Below are 21,843 nucleotides of genomic sequence, written 5' to 3' on the forward strand. Positions count from 1 at the left end.
CCTTGCCTGCCCCACAGGGTCTCCCAGTGCCAGCTGTGCCCCGTGACAGGATCAGAAGCAATGGGCACAAACTGAAACACCAGAGGTTCCATCTTCAAATCAGGAGATATTGTTTTACTGCAAGCATGACTGAGCACCGGCCCAGGTTGATTGTGGAGTCTCTTTCCTTGGAGATAATCAGAAGCCATCTGGATACACGTAGGCAGCTGGCCTGAGGTGGTACTGCTTGAACACAGGGGCTGGACCAGACGACCTCCAGAGGTCCCTTCCAACCTCAGCTGCTCTGTGCTTCTGTGAAATCAAGCACAGCATACAAATGAAATTGGAAATCTAAGTGGTTTATATGTCAATTTCACACATCACATTTGTCTTCTTTGCTGATATTTTAAAATCTGGTAAATTTAGGAATCTATAACAAAGGAGCACAGCCTCTGTTTTTTCTCAAATATTCTGTCCTCTGAAATGCTGAGTATGTTCACATCTCTATTCACTATGGTTTTTTTTACATCTGATGAACTGAGGTCTCAATAAAATGAAAAGGACCAGTGATTTATTAAAGTCACTGGATTGTACAGACTGTACAGAACAAAGGAAGTCAAGTCAATTAACTTAATGTGCTAGGCAACAATTCTATATTTAGCTTTTTTCACTTTGCATTGGTTTTAGTTTTTTGACTGCTGGATATGACTTTGCTATCTTTGAAGTCAACTTAAAATCAAAATTCTTCCTAATCACCTGGTTTTAGTGTGAAATCCTAGGTTGAATAAAGATAGTATTATTTATTTGGGATTTCCCAAGGAGTTAGGGGAGATGCTGTTGCCAGTTCCCATCGTTCTTCCTTTATCTTTTAACCGTTTAGATCTTTCTCCGTGGTATGGTCTTCCAAAGAAACATTATTGTTTGAGGGATACAATCTATGTGTCTTGCTGCTGGTAGCAGAACCTTGCATTCCTCTGACTTACAACATGCTTCAGAGTTCTGCTGAAAATCAAAAATCACTGCATTGTCAGTAAAAGGAGAAAAATAAAAACTGCTTGTTTTATGTGGTGCAGAATGATTTTATCTCCAGGGATTCGGTGGCTCAAAAAAAACCCCAAAAAACAAAAAAACAAACAAACCCACCCCAAATATTTTTACAAGCCCTCTTTAGGAGATCTTGTTGATGACAGTAATTTGTTTCCCAGGGTATTTTAAGAAACATGGACAACTCATTGGATAAAGTCCTAATGTTCTCCATCATTGAATCAAGAAATCTTTATTATTTTCTGTTGTTACTATTTTACTTTGAATGGATCAGCTAGGATCTGGAATCTGCTCACATGAATTCAGATGCTTTAATAAGGCATCTGAGCTGCTGGCCTGCTTGTCCTGTCTAAGCAGCAGAGACAGACACCTCTGAATGGCTACTCTGCCCATCTCAAACCATACTTTAAAGAAACCTTGTTCCTTCTACTGATCCTAGACAGAGCCTAGAGCATTTTGGTAGCCAAACTCCAGTTATATTAACAGACCAAACACAGTGGCTCTTGATTTGTATGACAGTACTGAGAGCATACTCCCCTGATTTATATGTCTATGAAAAATATTATTTTTGTCTGTATTTTTTACATTTTCAAAATCTTCTCCTTGTCAGAAAGCTCTGCCTCCCCGTTAATTCTGAATGTGCAGCCAGTTCAGAAGTGAGAGCTGATGCTTCTTCTCCTCCTCTATCCCACTCAACTGTCAATCATTCCATGAACAGAAGAAATATTTAAAGAAACAGGATCCCATGAAGCTTGATATGTTCCAAAAAGAAAAAAAAAAAAGCACTCCATGTCAATAAAACCTTGAGTCACCTTGAATTGAAACACTATTTTTACTTCTGTTATTTCTCTGTTCTTTTTCTTCCATTGTCTGAGATCAAGTTAATGTTCAGATAAGCAGCAAGTGAAACTTTCAGTCTTGTCCTTTAACTCCGAGTTATCTTAAACAATTTGCAGCTTTTTAAATTTTTTTTAAATTTCAGAGGTTTTTAGGGCAGTACAACAGCACATCAGAAGGCAAGAAAATCTGAAGGTCTGTTCTGCCATCAGAACACAAATAGAGTTGGTGCATTTTGCATTGCTGTACATCATGCTGTGCCCATGCTGTGGCTAAAGAACAATAATGCCAACCTTATATGTGGAAAGGTGATAAGACTAGCTAAAAAAAGACACTGAATCTGCGTCAATGTGTTACTTTTATAGGCCTTTCTGTTCCCAGAAACTTTTACTCAGTCTTTTCAAGGTTTCTTCACAACTGTGAATAGTAAAAACCTTTCTGAGATCCACTCTCTGAGCTTTTCAGGTTAAGAAAAGTCACATGAATCAGTGGAATTCACGGGTCAGAAGCACTTTCATCAGAAAACATCAGTCTTCACACTCATCCAGCTATTTACACAGCATCAACAGAAGACTAATTTGAACAGAAGGCCAGTTATCCAGATCTTGCTGCTGTCAGTTACATTTTCTGCTCTTGTTGTCGCTAGTAATTTCCTTTTTGCTCTACAGCTTTCCTGAGTGGAGCCACTTCTCCAGTCTGTAGTGATTCTACACCAATCATTTCCATTGCTTCCCTATTGCTGCCCGAGCGAAGGGAGGGATGAGCCACTCATGCACGCACAAGGACGTCTCGTTACCCAGCTGCTCCTGTGGCGGCTCTTGGCAGGGCCACATCGTTTCACACAACAAGAAACAGTCAGAGCCCAGGAAGGATGTCAACAGAAAAGCGTGGAAGGGCGTGTGGCCCCTGCAGAAAGGGGGGAGCAGGACGCACACTGTCCTGGCAGGCCTGAGACGTGCAGGAAGGAGGGACCCAACTCCAGCTGACCCCTGCCGTGCAAGCAGCATTTGCTTGTTGCACAAGAGGCCCTGTCAGGGCAGTCACAGGTTGTGTTTTGTGGACAAAGCATTGTGCTTTGTGACCATAAGTCAGGCAAGGATTTCCATTCTGTGTTAGCCAAGCGTGTACCCACTCTCATCTCAAAATAACATATGCTGCCTTATGAATCAGCATCAAGAGAAGTGCTGAGGCACAAGGGGAAAGTGCTGCCAATCCCTTATGAAAATGGCAGCAACAAGAAAAGCAAGGCAAATTACAGCAGCAAAAGCCAGGGTGGAGACAGGCCCTTGGTGAATGGAAATGGAGGTGGCTCAGGGTAGGTTGGTTGTTATATTTTAACTGACCTGAAACCTGTCAGTATAAAGTTCATACATTCTCACTCCTGGAGGGAGAAGAGAAGATGCACTCTTCATCGTAAATCTCCAGGGTAACTGTCTTCCCTGACTTCAAGTGCCCAAGAGAGAACCAAGTCAGGATTTTCCTCCTTTCATAGACTCAACCATGTTTGTGAGACCAGAAAGCTACTGACTGAGTTTTAGCAGCTGGGGATCCTGAGCACAAGCTAAAATGGCTTTCTGCCAGTTTTCTACCCAGTGATTTAACTACAGTTGGACCCTTTACATCTGATTTTTTAAAAAAAAACCTTTGAATGTCATCACAGGAGTTGTATTCTAATGACTACAAAGGAAAATAGTAATTGCTAAGAGGCATCACAGTGCAATATGCTTTTGATCAGTTTCTTCTAGAAATTCCTGCATGGAAGATGCAATGTGAAATATCAAATGTCTTATTAATGTCTCTTTTGAAAACAGTTGACATTACATGGGATTTCTGATTTAGCAGGGGGGTACAAAATACACTGAAAATGGAATATAAACAAAAGTTTAACTTATAAAAATATAACTTAAACTTATATTTTATAAAATTCTTATAAAAATATAAGAATTGTATTTAAATCATAATACAAATGTGTTGTTGTAATATGTCCATGGTCATGACACTGGGTGTCCCCAGTTACTGGGGAAGATGGAAGATTATGTGAGTTGAAGGCAGCTCAACCCCATTGCTCTCACTGAAATTATTCTATTAGTTTTTCAACTTTTACACTTTATGTTGGGTCATGTCAGCACTGTCCCCTTTATAAGTCTGGCCAACTCAGGGAGGTGATCATGTTATTTTAATGAACTCAGGGAGAAACATTTAAACTAGCAGTTGATTCACCTAAAATCAGCTTCTTTGCAACAGCTGTGGGCAGCTGCATTTTTCCCTGAGTTTCACAGGTGCTTCATCGTTGCTCATTTTCAGTGAGCCATCATAAGTGTTGATTCAGAGAGCCACATTCCACCTCTAGGGGTTTCATCTGTCACAAAAAGATGCAAAATTCTGGTAACCCACAGTAAGAAGTGGCTGATTCCTTCAAGGTCACACAGTGAGATGGACTTAAGACCAACACAAAGGACAAAAAAACTGCCAGCTGATGAAGAGAAAGTCTGTGCTATAACATATTAAGATCCAGCGAGCTGCAGCTCCGAAGGAAGTGGCAGGGTGTCATTGCTCTGTGCAGGGAAATGTTATTTTTTGCCAGTTGACAAATGGAAGTGACAAATGTGGGACTTCTACTCAATGTTGGTGCTTGTTTGCTGGTAGCTCTGCAGCAGCACTGAACTGTAACTCACTGTGCTGATTTTCTGTGGCACTTCAGCTCAGGAACTGCCATTTCTCAGTCTTGTTCTTCTTTCTGTCTCTGCACTTACCCACTGCAGAGGATAAGAAATAATAACCCTGGACACTTCTTAGGCAGAGACCTCCTCTAGAGCTGAAGTACATCTGAAACTGCGCTGAGTGTAGATCAGAGGCTTGGCTAGGACACAGAGTAGGTGGTCAATTGGATATTTTTCCTCCTCCATACTAAGGCTCAGCAAAGCCTACAGAATATCATGTCTTCCTGAAGAACTTCCTATAGAGCTGTTGTGAAACAGCTGAAACTCAGTGAGAGGGGAAGAAAAGACTGGTATATAAGCTGCAAAGTGACTTTCAGAGATCAGTGCCTTAGAAATTTGCTAGGCAGAGGAGAGCTTCCATTAAATTTTCTGCTAATTTAAGAAAATAATTTGTACAGATAGAATACTCTGGTTATTTTTGTTAATAATTAGCCTCTAAAAATAGTGGAGCTCTACTTTTTCATGTGAAGTTCAACTTACTGCCTGATACTGAGAAAAGGCCTAAAAATAACTGGTTTTATAGTTGATTAGTGCTTTCTGGTTCTTGTTCCTTATCACTAGAGAGTCAGTCGAAATTGTGCTGGGGAGGGGAAGAGGCCAGTCACTGATAAGCTACTTTCCCTACAAGAAAGGTACTGTGAGCATTGATGATGCTCCCCCTGACCTCTCCTCAACAGATTTTCATGCACTTGCCAGGGTGATTTAAAGTAGCTTGAAAGTACCAGGTCCTTTTTGTTTCCTTTCCATTCATTTCCATTGCCTTGCCTGTTCAGCAAGGCAGGCACTTATGCAGCAGCAATGATAGTAAAAACCAATAAGAAAATCACAATGGAAAGTTCACACTTCTCTGGCTTTGTATCTTCATAACTCTTTATGCAATGATCTGCAACAAACTCTTCCTCTTCACTGCATTCAACTTTGATATTTTCAGTGCAGGCTTCTATAACTTGTGTTGCTATTTCTACAACAAGCTGCGCCTTGTGATGCGAGGCGTTTTAAAGTAATCTGGCACATGAATATCTCTCTTCACTTGAAAATCAATAAAAACCTTCAGTCACATTTACATTTCTGTGTACTGCTTCCAGATAACGGGAGCATGTCTTCCCTGGGTTATAGCTGATCACAAAGTGAAAACAACTGCTAGGGTTTCATGTCTTAGAAGATGACCTTGTCCTTAATTTTTTTTTCTTGTCACAAAAAGAGCTGACTTGCCTAGCCATCCTTAAAATAGAACTAATTACCATCTGTTAACAGGCCCCTAATGCTCTGACTGTAGATCCTTATGCACCATTCATGGTTTCACAGCCATGATGATAAATTGTCTGTAATTCAGAATTCATGTGGAATTACATCAGCTTGCCTGGGTGACCCAGCACACATTATGGAAACTTCCTCTATAGAGCCTTGCACACTGAATGTTGGACTCCACAGAGAAATACAAGGGCAGCCTTTTAATCACTGTGGAAGTATTCAGGCAACACTGATGAGTCCTCACTGTTGCATGCAGAAGGAAGGACAGAGGAATGAGAAACCCAGATCCTCCTTCCAGCTAGTCCAAGCTGCTGCAAAGGCAGCCCTGGAAAACTGAGCCCCACATTACAGGAGGAAAAAGGAGCTGAGTCGTGACTTGCTAAATAATGATATAGGCTTTGAGCAACTCCCAGGGAAACATAGCACGGAGTGATTTCTTCATTCTGTATGATTGCATAGCCAAATCTACCCAAGCAGCAGGGAACATGACTCACCAGCAGCCCTGAACTTTGTTCATGTGCACACAAGAAGAGCCACTCACCCTTGTTCCAGCTACTCCCTCACAGTACTCAGCCACCCTAGAAACGGTGCTGGATTCACAGGTCTGGGTGACTCCTCTCAGCCACACAGAAAGCTGAGTGTGTTTCCATCCTGTCTGAAAAAATGAGGCAAGGCTGCTGCAGTTTGACTACTTGTATTGCAGAATACAAGGGGAAGGCATAGACTTCACAGCTGTAGTTTTAAGCCAGTGCTGTTTGAGCAATGTGACGCTTTTGCAGCCTTCTCTCTCTGCCATGCCAAACCTGAAAGGGTCTTGGAAATGGTTAGGGGGAGTTCAGTCCCTGAACAGCATCCCATAGCTGTGTGCTACTTGTTGATGGCATAGAAGTGCTTGCCCTGTCAGGCCAGGTGGGACATTAAATATCAGTATCAGTGCAATTAGTAAGCACATAACATTAACAATTATCACTACCAAATATAGCGGTAACTCTGCAATGAATGCCCAGGAATGAAAGTGATATGGTTTATTTTTAGATTCTTCCCATTTGGGACCGATATTTTAAAATCATCTGGAAGACCTGATGCATTTTATTAATGCAGAGATATTTCTTTCCCTTGTGTAACTCCCTGAAAGGCAAATCAGAAATAAAATGACATTAAACTTGGAAAAGCTCTTTATTTCCCAGAGGCTGTAGCCTACTTCAAATGGAAAATACTGTTATCAGCTTTTCCTCTTTCCAGTTCAACAATAGGCAGGCAGTAGTCTTAGCTCAAACCTTCCCTCTGAACAACCACAAAAAATAAGCCTCTAATAGCTCTGCCAGAACAACAGGCTGTTTCCCCTCCTTATATCTGTGCATCTTGATTTCTTTTGTTCTAGACAGTTTTGGATGTAGCACTTTAAAGGCAAGAGATCTGTCAAAACTCCCAAAACCCAGACATCTCAGAAGGAAAATCTGTTCCAGGAGAACATACAACATGGTTTATACCTACTGCTTGTTTTTCTCTGGATAATTGAATGAAAGAGGAAAAGTGTGATCAGTCACACTTTTGTGATCCATCAATTTAAGTGCTCCCTGGCCTTTACTGACTATTTTAGGTGTTAGGTGCTCTTTAAATCTTGATAGAAGTGATACCAGTGATGTAATATATGGTTGTCAGTAACAGTCATAACTCTCACAGTTGACCTCAGTCCTAAATTTAAAATTCCTGTGGTGATATTGGAATTTCACAGTCAACATTGATAGGCTTGGGACCACACATGAGGGAACCTTTCTGTTTTTCACTACCAAGTTAGCTTCTACCAACTGAATAAATAATTAAATTAAATGAAATTCTCATCTTCTTTAGTTACAAAAGGAGAGACTTAATATTACAAGAAGGTAGGAAGGAATTTTTTTTTTAATCTTTTGGTTTTATTTGCCTTTCGTGAGTCCTTGAAAAAGGTCAGGATGCTCCACAGAAAGCAGGGACTTGCAGTGTTACCATGTCAGACGTAGCTGAAAATCTGTGTAAGTCCAGAAGCTTCAACCAGTAAGAGACACTGGCTTTGTGAAGATGCTGGTGTGTTGCTCTGTGGTCTACACACCAGAGTAAACTTTTCAGACTGGATTCTGGAACAGGAGAAAGGCTGCTGTAGCATAAACCGACCAAAAAGTTCTTACATCTTAGCAAGGCACTGTGTTCAGAAGAGCTCTGTTACAAAGCATGCTTTTCCTGGGAGCCCTGATATATGGTACTGAGTCAGGAAAAAGCTGAGAAGTCTGAAGTGTCTCTCAGAAACACCTAGCCCTGGTGGTCTAGCCTGTATTTCTCAGCCTGCCAGATTTACTTACAGGTATCTATCTTGTGTCAAAATAACCAGTGTGTTTGAATATTTCCACCTCTTCTATTCCTAATTATAGTGAAAAATTGAAAGAAAACCACAGGACATCTAGCCACAGATCATCATAGCTTTCTTTATTTATCTATAATTCTCCTTTATTTAAATCTTCAGCTTTCAGATTCTTGACTTACGTGGCATAGACCATTAAACCACAACAAATCCACATGCTGCGAGTGTGGAGGCACAGCACGGTTATGCACAGAGATCCATTTCCACATTATTGATAGCAGTTAGATTAATCTATAGCCTATGAAAAGAAGAATGAGTTTAGCCATCTGCCAGCTGTAGTTTGCTTTTGGTGTTATCCACCAGAGGACGAGGCTTCTAAAGCACCATCCCCTGCTGAGCTGAAGCTGTGAGTCCCTGGCTGTGAGAGAAGGGGTTTGAGGCTGCAGCCAGCGCTGGGAACCCCCTCACTGTGCAACTTACCTCTCTCCTAATGAGGCTCAGGGGGCTCCAAACAAACAGATGGACAGCAAAGTCTACTGACAGACCATCTGCTCAACACCACAGAGTACAGGTGAAAACACAAGGCATTTCTCCAGCTGTTCCTTGTAGCGGGGATCTTGCAAACCGAGAAGGTGTTGCTGTGATATTAAATCTAAAATAATAATAGGCATTAGAGCTACCAAATGCCAAAGATAATCAAAATGCAACCTTCTCCTAAAGAAAGCTGCCTCTCAACACTTTTAAAATAATGCTTTGCTATCCTTCCACAAGGCGCTTCGCAAAGAGTAAAGTTCAGTTAATACTAATACATTTCTCTCATATTTTCCTTTTGTTCTATGCTGAAGTAGACTTTTCGTGCCCTGCATGGGACATTCTACTCTACATGCATTGCAAAATCTCCATCTTTATGAAAAGTAACACATGTTCAATTAAATGTCAACATCTGTAACTTGTTGCTGGTTTTTTTCCCCCGATGGCACCGGGCACCAAGCAGTCATGAGAGCAGATTGGATGAAGAGCATTTTAATTACATGCACACAAAACGGTCTAGAACTGCTCACAAATTTATAAATAATACAAATACTTAATATCATTCCTGTCCTTAAATTTTGTCAACTCATTTCCTGTAATCTCAGTTCTGTTCTGTTACATGTAGCTTTAGAAGGTTTTCATTCCTGAGTGACACGTCCTCATTTTCTTATAGTGTGTATTCTTTAATCTCATGAAAGCAGGTTCTGTTCTTTTTGTGTGTACAACTACCAACCAAAATTTATAACCTACCTCATAATTTGCACTAGGCTCAGGTTTCTAAACCTTGCCACCTGTATCTCCTGCACAGTGCAAATATAACTATGTCTTAATATCATAGAATAATATGTGTGGAAAGGACCTCTGGAGGGCATCTAGTACAGCACCCTGCTCGGATAAAAGATGGCTTTAAAGGCTGGTAAAGGATATTCTCCAGCTGAGTTCTGCAATCTGCGCAGTTGGAGACCCCACAGAACATTCATTTCAGTGCTTAAACTTTATTAGGGAGAAGAATTACTCCTGCATACCCAGTAATATAGGAAACTGAAAATTGGATTGCTTATTTTGTGACCTGTCACTAAGAAAATTCTGGCTTTACCCAACAGGCAGTCCCCATGAAAAATCTTGACAGTATGAAGTACCCTGGGTCAGATCCATGAAGGCATCACGTCACCTATTTTGCATTTACATATATAAATTTCTTTTTAGCTTCTGCGCAAAAACTAACAACTTTGCAAACATTGTAATCTTTACATTCTTTTTTGCTACTTGGTGTTATTTCTGCTGCAGCCTAAGTGTGCTGACCACAGCTTTATCGTACTGATGGCCAGCTTGCATCTTTTCCTTTGAATTTTTGAGGATTTGGACATCTAAGGTATAATCTAATTCCTTGTAAAACTGATCAGTCTCAGTTGTTCTGGACAGAAGCTTTATTCTAAAGGACTAGTGTTTTCACAATATTTTTCCTATCACCATTACTTAGGGGTGTCACAGTTGTAATACACTCAGAGCTATGCTTGTCTGTATAAAGGACAGTGAATTTCCTGCTGATAAAAAATGGACAGGTTTGTCTGTGACAGGTTGATCTGGCATTCCAAACAATCCATGTAGAAAGTTCAGAGCAGCACCTCACTTTGAGGTGGCTGAACAAGGGGTAGCCTCAAAACAAGTAATTTTAAGAATCAGTTCTCTCTCCCAGTTTTCTTAGAGTCTGCCTGACTAGATTCAGTTTTGGAGTTTAGATAGATTTGCATTTGCATTGAACTCATACTTGCATGCAACTTAAAACAGACTGAGCCTGACTTTCATCAAGCAGAAAGTAGGTTTATAGCTGCTGAAGAATTGGCACTTTCAGACTGATTTTGAGACAACGTAAATCTTCCACTAAGTAAATGTTCTTTACTGGTTGTCAGAGGTCCTAGTCCTGAAAGCATACACCTAATACAGGTATATATATAAAAATATATAAATATATAAAAATATAAATAAATAAATAAATATCCTTGCTCCCAAACAGCTACATCTGTCTGTAGTTGAATGTTGGAACTCCCTGATTTCCTGCCATTTTGCATTCCTTGTGGACTTCCCATCCTCAGCATGGAAAGGTTTTCCCATGTGCCAAGGAGCTTAAAAAGCCTGGTTTCCTGCAAGTATGTGCTCTTTATGCCCCCAGCTCTTAATTTAGTCCTGAGCAAGGCCTGGTCGTCTTTGTACACCTTCATTACTGCTCATCCAGTCCAGAGGCCTCACACTGCACATATAACACCAGCCAGGTGGCTTAATAGACCTGGACCTGGTGAAAGTATGACAACTGAAATCTAGCTGCTCAAATTTCAGTGGATCATCAAATCACTTATACTTCTATCTAATTTCTGGTTTTCAAGAAATGTACCAAAATGTAATTGTATTTGATATTTCCACACTTCGGACTGGCTTGGACAAGTTCAGGAGTTATTAATGAGAGGCATAGGCAAGATACTGTAAGAGCTTCATTTCCTCAGAAAATCAGGTTAAAACTTCTCTGATAATGGATTAGATTCTTTGCCCTATTCAAAGATCTCTTAAGATAAGCCTTGGACAAAGACTTCAAAACAATACAAGATAAAGGAGGTTTTAACTTGCATGATGACTGCCAAGAAGCTTTTGTTGAAGCCTGAATTTTGGCAGGAGGATAGCAAATACCTCTTATATTTGGCTGTGCTTTCATATCTGCAGCAGGAAGAAGCTGTATTGTTGGAATCGCTATGGTGATTGCATACCAGTTGATAATCTCTTGCACTCCAGAAGTCTTGATTATTAAATTCAGACTAATTAAAATGGTGTTAGGCACATTCTATTCTAGTAGTTCTGACATAGAAAGCTATCTGGCTCAAAAAATAAATAAAATCGACATTTAGATATGATAAAACCTCTTGTTTAAAAGGAAGATGATGCTGAAATTGAATAAGTTTAAACTGTAATTCCATTTTAATTAGTTTCTTAAGGAAAAGTTCAGCACTTCCAAGCAGAAGTTAACCACTTCAATGTCATAAAAATGTCATAAATAACTAAGAATTTGTCAAGAATAAAATACTGCAGCTTGAACAACAGTTTTGCAAGGATTGGAATTTTAACCTCCAGCCTGATGTCTCCATAGTAATATCAAGAAAGGAGAATTGAAATTCAAGTTTATTTTTACTCTACACACCACAGCTTTTGTCACAAACCTCCTAGAAAATGAATTGTGCATATTTCACCATCTTGTCTCTCTGTAGACAGATGGATATATCTAAAAGGCTCAAATTTTCAAAAATAGCTCATGATTTTTGAATACCCAGTTCTGTTTCATATTTTGGAAGTTGTACACCCAGACAGCCTTGTGGGTCCTTGTTGGATTAGGTCCAGTTTTCAAAGAAGAACTTCAACAGTACCCATTGACACACATGGGCAACTCTGTAGGTCTCAAAGTCACACAGAGGTGTCACTGTAGTGCCTGCATATGTTTCAGATGCCTACATCAGGAGCTTGTGAGTTGTGGGATTTTGAGAAACAATGAGGCTTACAAATCTTGTCTTTTGCGAGAATTCAAAGCTTTTAAGGAAACCAGTCCTGTGCTAGTACATTTGATCACCTGCAGTGTACCAACCCTGGCCACAAAGAAAGAGGAAATAAATTTTATTTGATTTTTAAAAGTTGGAAAGTGTTTCCCTAATTTAATTTGATTTAAATGTTGAAATGGTACACAAAGGTAGGACTTCAGTCCAAAGCGGTGATAGATTGCTTCTCAGATCCTTCAGACCCCTCAACTCCACCTTCAGTACCAATGGAAGATGGAAAAATAGAGGGCTGCATGTTTAGCATAGTGAAGAATGAATTCTGAAGCAGCTGCTTCCATTCTTTCAGACTTCATCTGCATTAGCAGCAAGCCAGTGTTCTGGAATTGTGTGCAGCTGGCCAGAATCCATACATGGGTTCTGCAGAGAGATTTTTAGATTCTTTACACTGATGTGAGGCTTGCCCCCCGTCCAGATGTTTTGCCTTTTCAGGTGTTATTCAAAAGATGAGTTGTTCCTCATGTGGGCTATATGTATATGCTAAGCTTGCAATTCACATCAAGGGTTCTTTTCAGTTCTGGAAAGAATATAGGAAGTTGTCTTTCCTTGATAGCTGTTGTCTTAAAAGCATGTTTTTTCCTTAAGGAATTATACCATATCCCTAAAAGCATAGTTGTGTCTAGTTTACAGTCTCAGAGCTGTACACTGAAAGACTTTATTGTTTCTGATACAAATAATAGGTTTCATTGCAATTATTTATCCTGCAGTTGTCCACTATGTTTATGTTTTCCCCAGATATCTGTTGTTATAGGGCATAAGTCGCTTTCAAGTGAAATTTTTCATAGAGTCTATGGCAACTTACTGAAGGAGGGATTTCCTGAGCCCCACTCACAAAACTAATTGTGATGTTGTTTTGGGATCCCAGAATTACAGTGCTACACACAGAAATTTCAGCAGGAGGTATTACAGATGCTGCAAGATTTACACCATTTGAATCAGGAAGTTAGTGTTGTGTTAGTACGTTGTGTTAGTAGCTGTGTTATTGTTGTGTTAGTACGCCTAAAACAGAAATGAAGCAGCTGGTTTAAGGTCCCTGTGACTGGGCGCTGCTGGCTGAGAAGATCACCACCCCTATGCAGTTTTCTGCTGCCCCTGCTGCATGAGGTTTTGGTACCCACAGCACAGGATGGACCTATTGGCATTCAGAGCCAAGTGTTGTCAAATAGCCACCATCAACACATTTTTCCACAGCCTGCTTGGCTACAAACTAAGGCAGCTGAGAAGCAGAATTATTAGGCTTCTACTTCTTCTGCTGGCTGGGATATGTTCTTCCTGACAGGGATGTAGATGCACAGTTGAGAGCAGTAAGTCTTCAGGTAGTTTGGATCCATCTGAAAAGTATTGCAAGGCAAACATGCAATACTGACCCAGTAGCTCAATAAAAAGTTATCTTGCCATCCCTTGGCCATAGCAGAATTCAGTTGCTGACTAGGAAACAGTGATGTTAATTCAGGAAAGAAATTCATTCAGACAACTTTCTTAGCTTAAGTTGTTAGGTTTAATTTCCTTCAGTATCTTTAGTCAGAATAACCTTGTTCTCATAATCCAGTCTAGACCCTTCCATGCAGCCAGGAGCAGAATTGATACTGCCTGGCATCCAGATAGGAGATTTGCCTTCAAGATCAATCTCTTTTCCTGTAGCAAGTGCTCTCTGTTGTACAGCAAACCACATCTAAATTTGTAGTTTGACAGCAACAGAAATGCTGGAAGCCCCCTGATTTCCTTTACAAAAACTGCTACAACTTCTCTTCATTACATATCTTTTAAGCAATTGCATGTGATGCACTATCATGTGTCTGGAGACATTCTTACCTAAGACAGGAACAGAATTCAATGACTATTTTATTTTGTAATTTATATAAATGTATGTATTTTTCTTGTAAAATGCTTGTAAAATGCAGAGGGTAAGTGGAAAGTGTAGGACATTATAAATTTCATATTATAATAAAACAGAATTTCAAACACCTACAGTTTAAGTCATTGTAATCCAGCAGACAAATACAGAAAGGACTGCTGAGAAAGGTAACTGCAGAAATTGCATAGGGTGCATGCCAGTGGAGGAAAAAGTTGAGATATAACCTCAAGTATGTAATTAAAAGTAGCAGGATTATATTTGAAAGAGTTGAATATGAAGAGCAACACTTTGACAGACTAAGTTATCAGTGTTACTGCTTGCAATGAACAAGCAATGAAGCAATGTCTTAAGAGAAATTACTTGACTGCAGATGAACACTTTTGAAACTAGACCAAACAGAAATAAAAACCCCAATTGGGAGCAAGTGTATTCTGTGTGGGAGGTGAACTAGGTGAGGTGAACAGGGTGAGGTGATAAAGTAAAAAATGCAAGAAATAGAAAAAGCTCATAAATAAAGCACTTCTGTATCTTTGGGGATGAAAAATGTTACAGGAACATAAACCAATGGCATTTACTTTTTTAACAGATGGACCAAAGAAGCCATCAAAAGATGAGACATAGAAATCTACAAAATGTGGGGGCTTTTTTTTTTCTTCTTCTTTTTTTTTTAATTGAAGCAAACTGAACTAGGCTAATTGATGCTATTCAGAGGCAGTACAGGGGATTGATGCCTCACAGTACTAAGCTTTAGAAGACAGCATGAACTTCATGAAAGTAACAAGAAGAGGCTCAGGCAACTCTGGTCCCCACTGAGAAACTACTGAGTCACAAAAAAACCCCCAAAAGTACAAAAGGATATGATATGTATTTTAAGTAGGACTGACCTTAATATATGAAGTTGTTGACCCATAATTTGGAGGTGACTTAGTGCATAGGTGAAGCTGTAGGATATTGGTCAGTCTTTCTCAGTTTTCAGCATTTTGCTTCATATTAGGGATTCAAAATGTAGATACACATATGGGCCAGAAAAGGGTCTGTTTTACCTCATATTTGAAAAATATTCTGTCTTATATGATACAGGTATCAAATGTGGACCAAGGGGATGTGAGAATTCTGTGGCTGTCAGAATGCTGGTGTTGGAGATGCAATATTCAATAAAAAATTAGGTGCTGGGGGCCATGGTGTGTTGGAATGGCATAACTCCTGCATCTCCCAACAACAGGAAACTGCATTAAGAGACCACACATGTCACACAGCTCCCTGTGTGACATGCTGAGAGACTTTCAGATAGCACCAGGGACTTTCAGATATTGTGAGCCTTCTCAGACCTAGCTTATCAATATAAACAGGCACCTTACCTGGTAATTAAGAATTGATTGTGTGTTCTGCCCTTGTTGGCAACAGTGTGTCTGGAATCCTTTTTTCATGAGCTCTTCTTTGCAGGGGAACTATGTGTTCATTGCAACTGCCTCTCACAAATCTGTGGCAGTTTGATGGAATAGGACACTAATGGAGAAAAAGTAGCTCTTTACTGCTTTGTGTCAATGTTTGCAGTAACCTACTTCAGCCAACCCCCATAATTTACCATTACTCTGCACTAATTTAGGTATCTGCAGAGAAACATTAGGAAAAATCCATTAAGGAAATTTTACAGGACATCAAATAAGGTAAAGATCCAGGAAAGAAGGCAGCCTAAATTTCACTTATGATACACCCGGTGTCTTTGGACTTGTTATCTACTCGATAGTTACAATAATAGCGCTAACAATAACATCCCTACACTAGACATAGAGAGAAATATTTTATTTTAATGATGCCTTTTAACAATATTCCATGTTTTCCTAGGTTTGCACCATTCCATCCCAGCCTCCTCAGCCTGCTGTTGTTCCAAAGCCAGTTCAGTCTGTCATCCATGCTCCATTGCAACCCAGCTGCCCAGGCCGAGGCAAGATGGCAAAGCTCATCAATCCAGAAGAGATGACATCCAGGGATTATTACTTTGATTCCTATGCTCACTTTGGAATTCATGAGGTAACCTTTATTTCTGTTTCAGCAATTATTAAATAACTAACAATATAATAATAATAATTATTATTATTATTATTTCTTTTATTTTTTAGTTACTTGTCTGTATCCCAGTTGCTCATGATTATATTCCTCTGACTTTCCTCAGACAATTGTGTAGTCTGGTTAAGTGCCAAAGATATCACCCATTTCTCTAGAGACTTGCACTCAAAACCTCTGTCCCACTTAGATTCTTATTGCAGCTGTCCGTGCAGAGGTGAATTTCACAAGTGCATCAATGCAGTGCATTTATGAGGGCTGAAAACCAGCCCAGCCACAACCCTGGGCACTCCCTCACTGCTAAATCGGGAATTTTGTTCTTTTAAGTGTTTGAGCACAGACATCAGCAGAACAGCCACTCAGCTGACATGAGAAGCCAAACCGTTTCCTGACTCCTGGCATGTAACTTGAATGCACAGGTTGCATTGATGGGAACATTAAGCTTCCATTGAATACACTCCTGGAAAGAATTTTAAATACTTGATGGACAATTTTCTATCAAAATGCTCACTGTAGACTAGTTCTAAAGAAGTCACTCATATTGCTTTGCTGATATTTTTGTGACACAAAAGTATGAGATTTTTAGGAGCAGGATGCAAAAAAGCAAATGTGAAATGACTCGGTGCATTCCTCACAAACAGCATAACAATATCTATTTCCATTACTCTAGTAACTGGTTGTGGGGTGTAAACATAAAAGATTTCTGTCTCCTGTTGTGGTGCGATGTAATAGCCTGTTTCAGCTATCCCAGTTCCTTCCCCAGGTGTGCCAGCAACCTCTCCCTTCCCCTCCCTTGCCCCCTTGCTGAGAGCTGTCCATCAGTCTTGGCATTCCAGCAGGGGCGTCGTGTGATTGGCAGAGTTCAAAGGATGCTTCTCAGCCCTGGGGACATTGGGCCATCCAGGTGTCACTTGTCCCTTGAGACTTCCCCCCCTTACCTGGTTGGTGGGATCCCTACCCCTTCCCTCCCCCTCTCCCCTGGGTAAAAAGGAACAGCAGCCACGCGGTTCAGGGTTCTGTTGGAGCTCTTGCTGGATTCAGAGGCCTGTGGGCCAGGAATGAAGCTCTGGATCGAAACCCTCCATCAGAACCCGACTCCTTTCCTTCACCTCGCCTAAAGCCTTTCCTCCAGGGGTAAACCTGAGCTCCTGCATGCCTGGACTTGTTCCAAGCGCCCAGCTGCAGCACACAGCCAGCCAAAGGTGTCTCTGAGGTGAAACCACAACTGCTGCCGCCTTTGGTCAGGCAGCAAGGCCCAGCCAGGCCCCGGTACGTTCCATCCGCCAGTATTGGTATTTAACACCAATAGTCTGCCAATAACATTTTGCCATTGTAGCATTCAGAAATTCAGTCCAAGAATGGAAGACTATAGAGAAACAATTGAGTGGGAGGGAGACCTAGGAGAAAATTTTGAAGATACGTTATAGACCTTAAGTCAAATTGAGCTCCTGATGGAAGGATACAGCCATGTAGGTCTCAGGGAGTGCAGAGAGCTTCTTGCTGAGGCTGGGAAGTTTCCTCCTTGCCTGCAGAAGGTGTGCACTGGTAAAGGATCTGTGTCAACAAGTAAAGGAGCTGCTAGAGGAGGCTGGCAGGCTTTGAAGCATCAGGGGCATGAGGAAGAGATTGACTAGATCTTCTCTGAGGGCATGAGGTTACAAGAGCCTAAAACAAACCCCAGCTGTAGTGAAAGGAGAGGCAGCCAGAGTCTGTACTTACCAGGTTTGGAAGTGGGGACTCCTCTGATGGTGAAGGCTGGAAACTTGTGCCTTCTGGGAACAGGAGGGAGGCTCTTGATCCACCTGCAGATCTCTGGCTACAGAATAGGGTCAGTGTCTTCATTGTAGCTGAGGGGCAGGAAGTTCTGTCCCACAAGCCTCCAGGACCAGCTGGCTCTGAGCCAGGCAGAGGCACTGGGAGCAAGTGACAAGTGATAGCTGCAAAGGCTCTCACCTGCTGGTACAGAGGCCCCATCTGCTGACAAGACCTCCTGCCGAGGCATTTGGATTTGGGACATTGTGTAGAGGCTGCTGGCATTTGTCCATCCCTTAGACCAGCCCTTAGAGCCTGCTGCTGTTCTGCATGAGCACCAGTGAGACCTGGAGCATAGCAAGTGTCACTGGGCAGCTCTCAGGATGATGATCAACAGCAAGGTGTGCCAGGTGGGTTTTTGCCTCCATTTCAGCAGCACAAACAAGGACTTGAGAAATGTAACCACGGGTCCACAATTGCTTGTGCAGCAGGTGTCAATGACAAGGTTTTGGGTTTTATATCTATGGGACCCTTTTTGAGGATTGAGTTCTGCTAGGAAGAGATGAATCCACCTGAAAAATCAAGCTAAAAGGCATCAATATTGATACCTGGGGAGATACCACTAGTGACTGGCCTCCAGATGGACTTTGTGCTGCTCATTACAGCATTTTTGGAGCAGCAGTTCAGTCAATTCTCAGCCCACTGCACTGACCATTTATGCAGTCCATAGTTCATCCATTTTTCAATGAGGATGTTATGGGAAAAAATGTTGAAAATTTTGCAAAAAATCGAGATAAAACCCATTCTCTTCCTCATTCCTCTTCCCTCATTCACAAAGTTCATTGCTTCACCATAGGAAGATACAAAGTGCTCAGTCATCTCCAAATCCATGCTGAACTCCCAGTTACCTTCTTGCTCTTATTATGTGTGGAAACAGTTTCCACATATGAGGGTGTACTCACACCTTTCCAGGGGTGATGAACTGCTGACGCCAATGCTACCATGCTTTATGATAAAAGCGGCCTTTTATTCATCTGCAGTTACTGAGCACACGTAGTGTCCTGCCAAGACAGGTGAGTAAGCGTCTGATACGTGTAACAATCCAGTTCACGATTGCCTCAGACTGCTGGGCAGTGAACAGATCCTTCTCATCCTGAAATTGAAAAACTCATTTGTCTACTTGCTTAAACTATGAAATTAGGCAATAGAATAAGCAAACCTTCAGCCTTCCAGACATAACAGAAGCATTTTCAGAAAACTAAAGTCTGTGTTGAATGGTCTACGCTTCCCTTAAAAATGGCACCTGGGTCTTGAGCATGGTCCTTTTTATTGAAATAGTTTGACTGATGGATGTACAAGAGAAAGCAAGGTATTGATGGAATTAAATGAATGTACTGCTGCTATCAGTGCATCAAAAATGAGGACCTAACAATGATATCTCAAACTAGTGAGATAGTAGTCTAGGTGATACATTAATACATTCTGGAAAATGATCAGGAAAATGAGTGGAAAGAGCAGTGAGAGAGGACCTCACAATACAGAATTTCTAAGCTCTGCTGTGGGCTTCTGCCTCACATTGGGCAGGATTGTCAAGCCTGCTGTTGTACAATGTCTTCTGAAGCCATTTCTTTTCTGTCCAAAGAGGAACCTCAGAAGGTCCCTCCACTGAGGCTCTGGGCTGTGCATGATTTAGGAGGAAAGGAAAGTTTGGATTTCTGTATGGCTTCTGTCTATTCCCAGAGCAGTGCTGTGGTTAGATTACATTCTGCTTGTTGATTGTAACAGTGAAGTAATAGCAGAATAAAATCATACAAGGGACATCATGCTGCTTCTTAATAATTCAGCTCTAAGTAGCTGGCGCTTTACTGTTGCTTTGATGTGTGCACCCCAAAGTACTTGAGAAACCCTTCATGTTGGGCGTTAATAATGCCTAAATGACAGCAAGGGAATGCATTCAGCAGCAGTGTGGAAGGCATATAAGCATTTCAAATAGTGACACAATCCTTTTATTTTCATCACAGGAAATGTTAAAAGATGAAGTGCGCACATTAACCTATAGAAACTCAATGTATCACAATAAACATGTTTTTAAAGATAAGATTGTCCTTGATGTTGGAAGTGGCACGGGAATCCTCTCCATGTTTGCTGCAAAGGCAGGAGCCAAGAAGGTATATGGGGTAAGAAGACTTTCTCTCACATTCTCTCAGTGTTTGTGCATTTTGTCTGACAATTTGGCTTCGTGATTTACCTTTTCTTACTTGTCTTGGTTTGAAATTCCACTCTCCAAGCTCATCTATGGCTTAGTCTATAGTGACTTCAGTCCAGTTCTGTTGTATTCTATGACTTGCACTGCTGCACCTTTTCCAAAGGGGGATGTAAATATCTTTTCATATGTGGAACCTTTGGTGTTCTGGTACATATTCACATTTCTTCTTGGCTGAAAAAAAATGTTAAAGAGACTCACTCCTACTCAGAGGGGTTAAGCGAACTATCTTGCTTTTTAAATTTTCAGGGTCTGCAACTTTGTAGTCTTGGAAACACATTTCCTTAATACACTTTTCCCTGCATATTACAACTCAGCAAATTGTGCAAGAAAGCATGTGCATGTTTTCTGTGCCAACAATAACACTTTTCAGAGGCAGAAGGAAATTATTACCTTAAATACATTGAACTTTAGGAGCATGAATGTGCTGTTCTCGGCAGAGAAGTCATTATGGAGAGCATAGATTTGCTTACTAAGTATATTCAAACTTATTTTTACTGACTCTAAAATGACAAATGCAGTTTCTTTTTGCTTTGGACTTCTGTTTGCCCTGAAGACATAATGCAACATAGAAAAGGGGAAATAGATCCTGTTTCTCAGTGTACTTCAAAAAAATAGTTTACTAAAACTTAATTGGGTACATCTGTGCATTTGAGGACACTGATGTCACTAAGTACCCAAACTGTGTGTCTTTATTACCGGTAATGATACATGAAATACCATTTCAATTCTCAGGCTTATATTTTCAAAATCCAGTGTAACTTCTGAGTATCTCATTTGACTATCAGACTAGAGTCTGAAACTATAGATAGATGGAAAAAGTTTTGGAGTTTAAGCTCGCAATAGGCAGCTGGAAGGTATTTTCTTGAAAACCAAGTATTATTTATTAATATGATTTATTACATCAAAGCCTCAGGGAGGATAATCCAGCAGCTTTCTGTGATGCAGAAATGCAGGTCTCATGCAAAGATGTTGCAGTGCTCTAGAAGTATAAGCATATACAAAATGATGGTGATGTGCTCCCACCTTCCCATCTCTCAGATCCCTGGCCATATGGTCTCCCTCCCTCCCTTGTGCTGGCACTGGTGCTTATCTGATTCTACAGTGAGCCAGCTCACTGGCAGAAAATTCACCAAGTAAAAGAAAAGCAAATACTTTTCCACATTTGTTGTTGTTGTTGTGAGGGGTTTTTTTCCTGTTTGGGTCTTGTTGTTTTTTTTCCCCCTTTGGACTTTCAGTCCTTACCTCGGGACTTTATAAAGCTGAGTGGCACACGAGTGCCAGCTCACCGATGGACTGTTCATGGCTGAAGCTGGTGGGTGTGCAATCCATGGAACTTAGCTCTCAGAGGAACTCCCTTAGGTGTGAAACTTGTGCTACAGCCACAGAGTTTCAACCTTCTTGTCAGATGAGCTGTCTCACAATGAACCCTGTACACGGCAAGCTGCAGAGTGGATTTGTGTTGGACAAGCAGCCATTTCAGACCTAGCAGTGGCTTTCTTATAGTCAAATTGAGAATTTATGGTCATATTTGCAATTGGAAACTGTGAGTGTTCCATTTAAAAAGCAAACATTTGCCATGAGTTATTACATAGAGCTGTGATGTTCCAGTTTCTTCTCTA

General features: G+C 40.8%; 1 protein-coding gene across 3 annotated transcripts in view; it reads left to right on the forward strand.

Moving 5' to 3' along the window:
• The window catches only part of PRMT8 (protein arginine methyltransferase 8), a 58,197-nt gene that overhangs the window by 16,004 nt on the left and 20,350 nt on the right, over window positions 1–21,843 (forward strand). For all 3 annotated transcript variants that reach the window (XM_063148590.1, XM_063148592.1, XM_063148589.1), the window contains exons 3-4: window positions 15,988–16,173; window positions 19,980–20,135. In XM_063148590.1, the coding sequence (XP_063004660.1) occupies window positions 15,988–16,173; window positions 19,980–20,135 (342 nt within the window). The remainder of the gene's footprint in view (window positions 1–15,987; window positions 16,174–19,979; window positions 20,136–21,843) is intronic.

The sequence above is a fragment of the Melospiza melodia genome, chromosome 2 (assembly GCF_035770615.1).
Source record: "Melospiza melodia melodia isolate bMelMel2 chromosome 2, bMelMel2.pri, whole genome shotgun sequence".
Lineage (NCBI taxonomy): Eukaryota > Metazoa > Chordata > Aves > Passeriformes > Passerellidae > Melospiza > Melospiza melodia.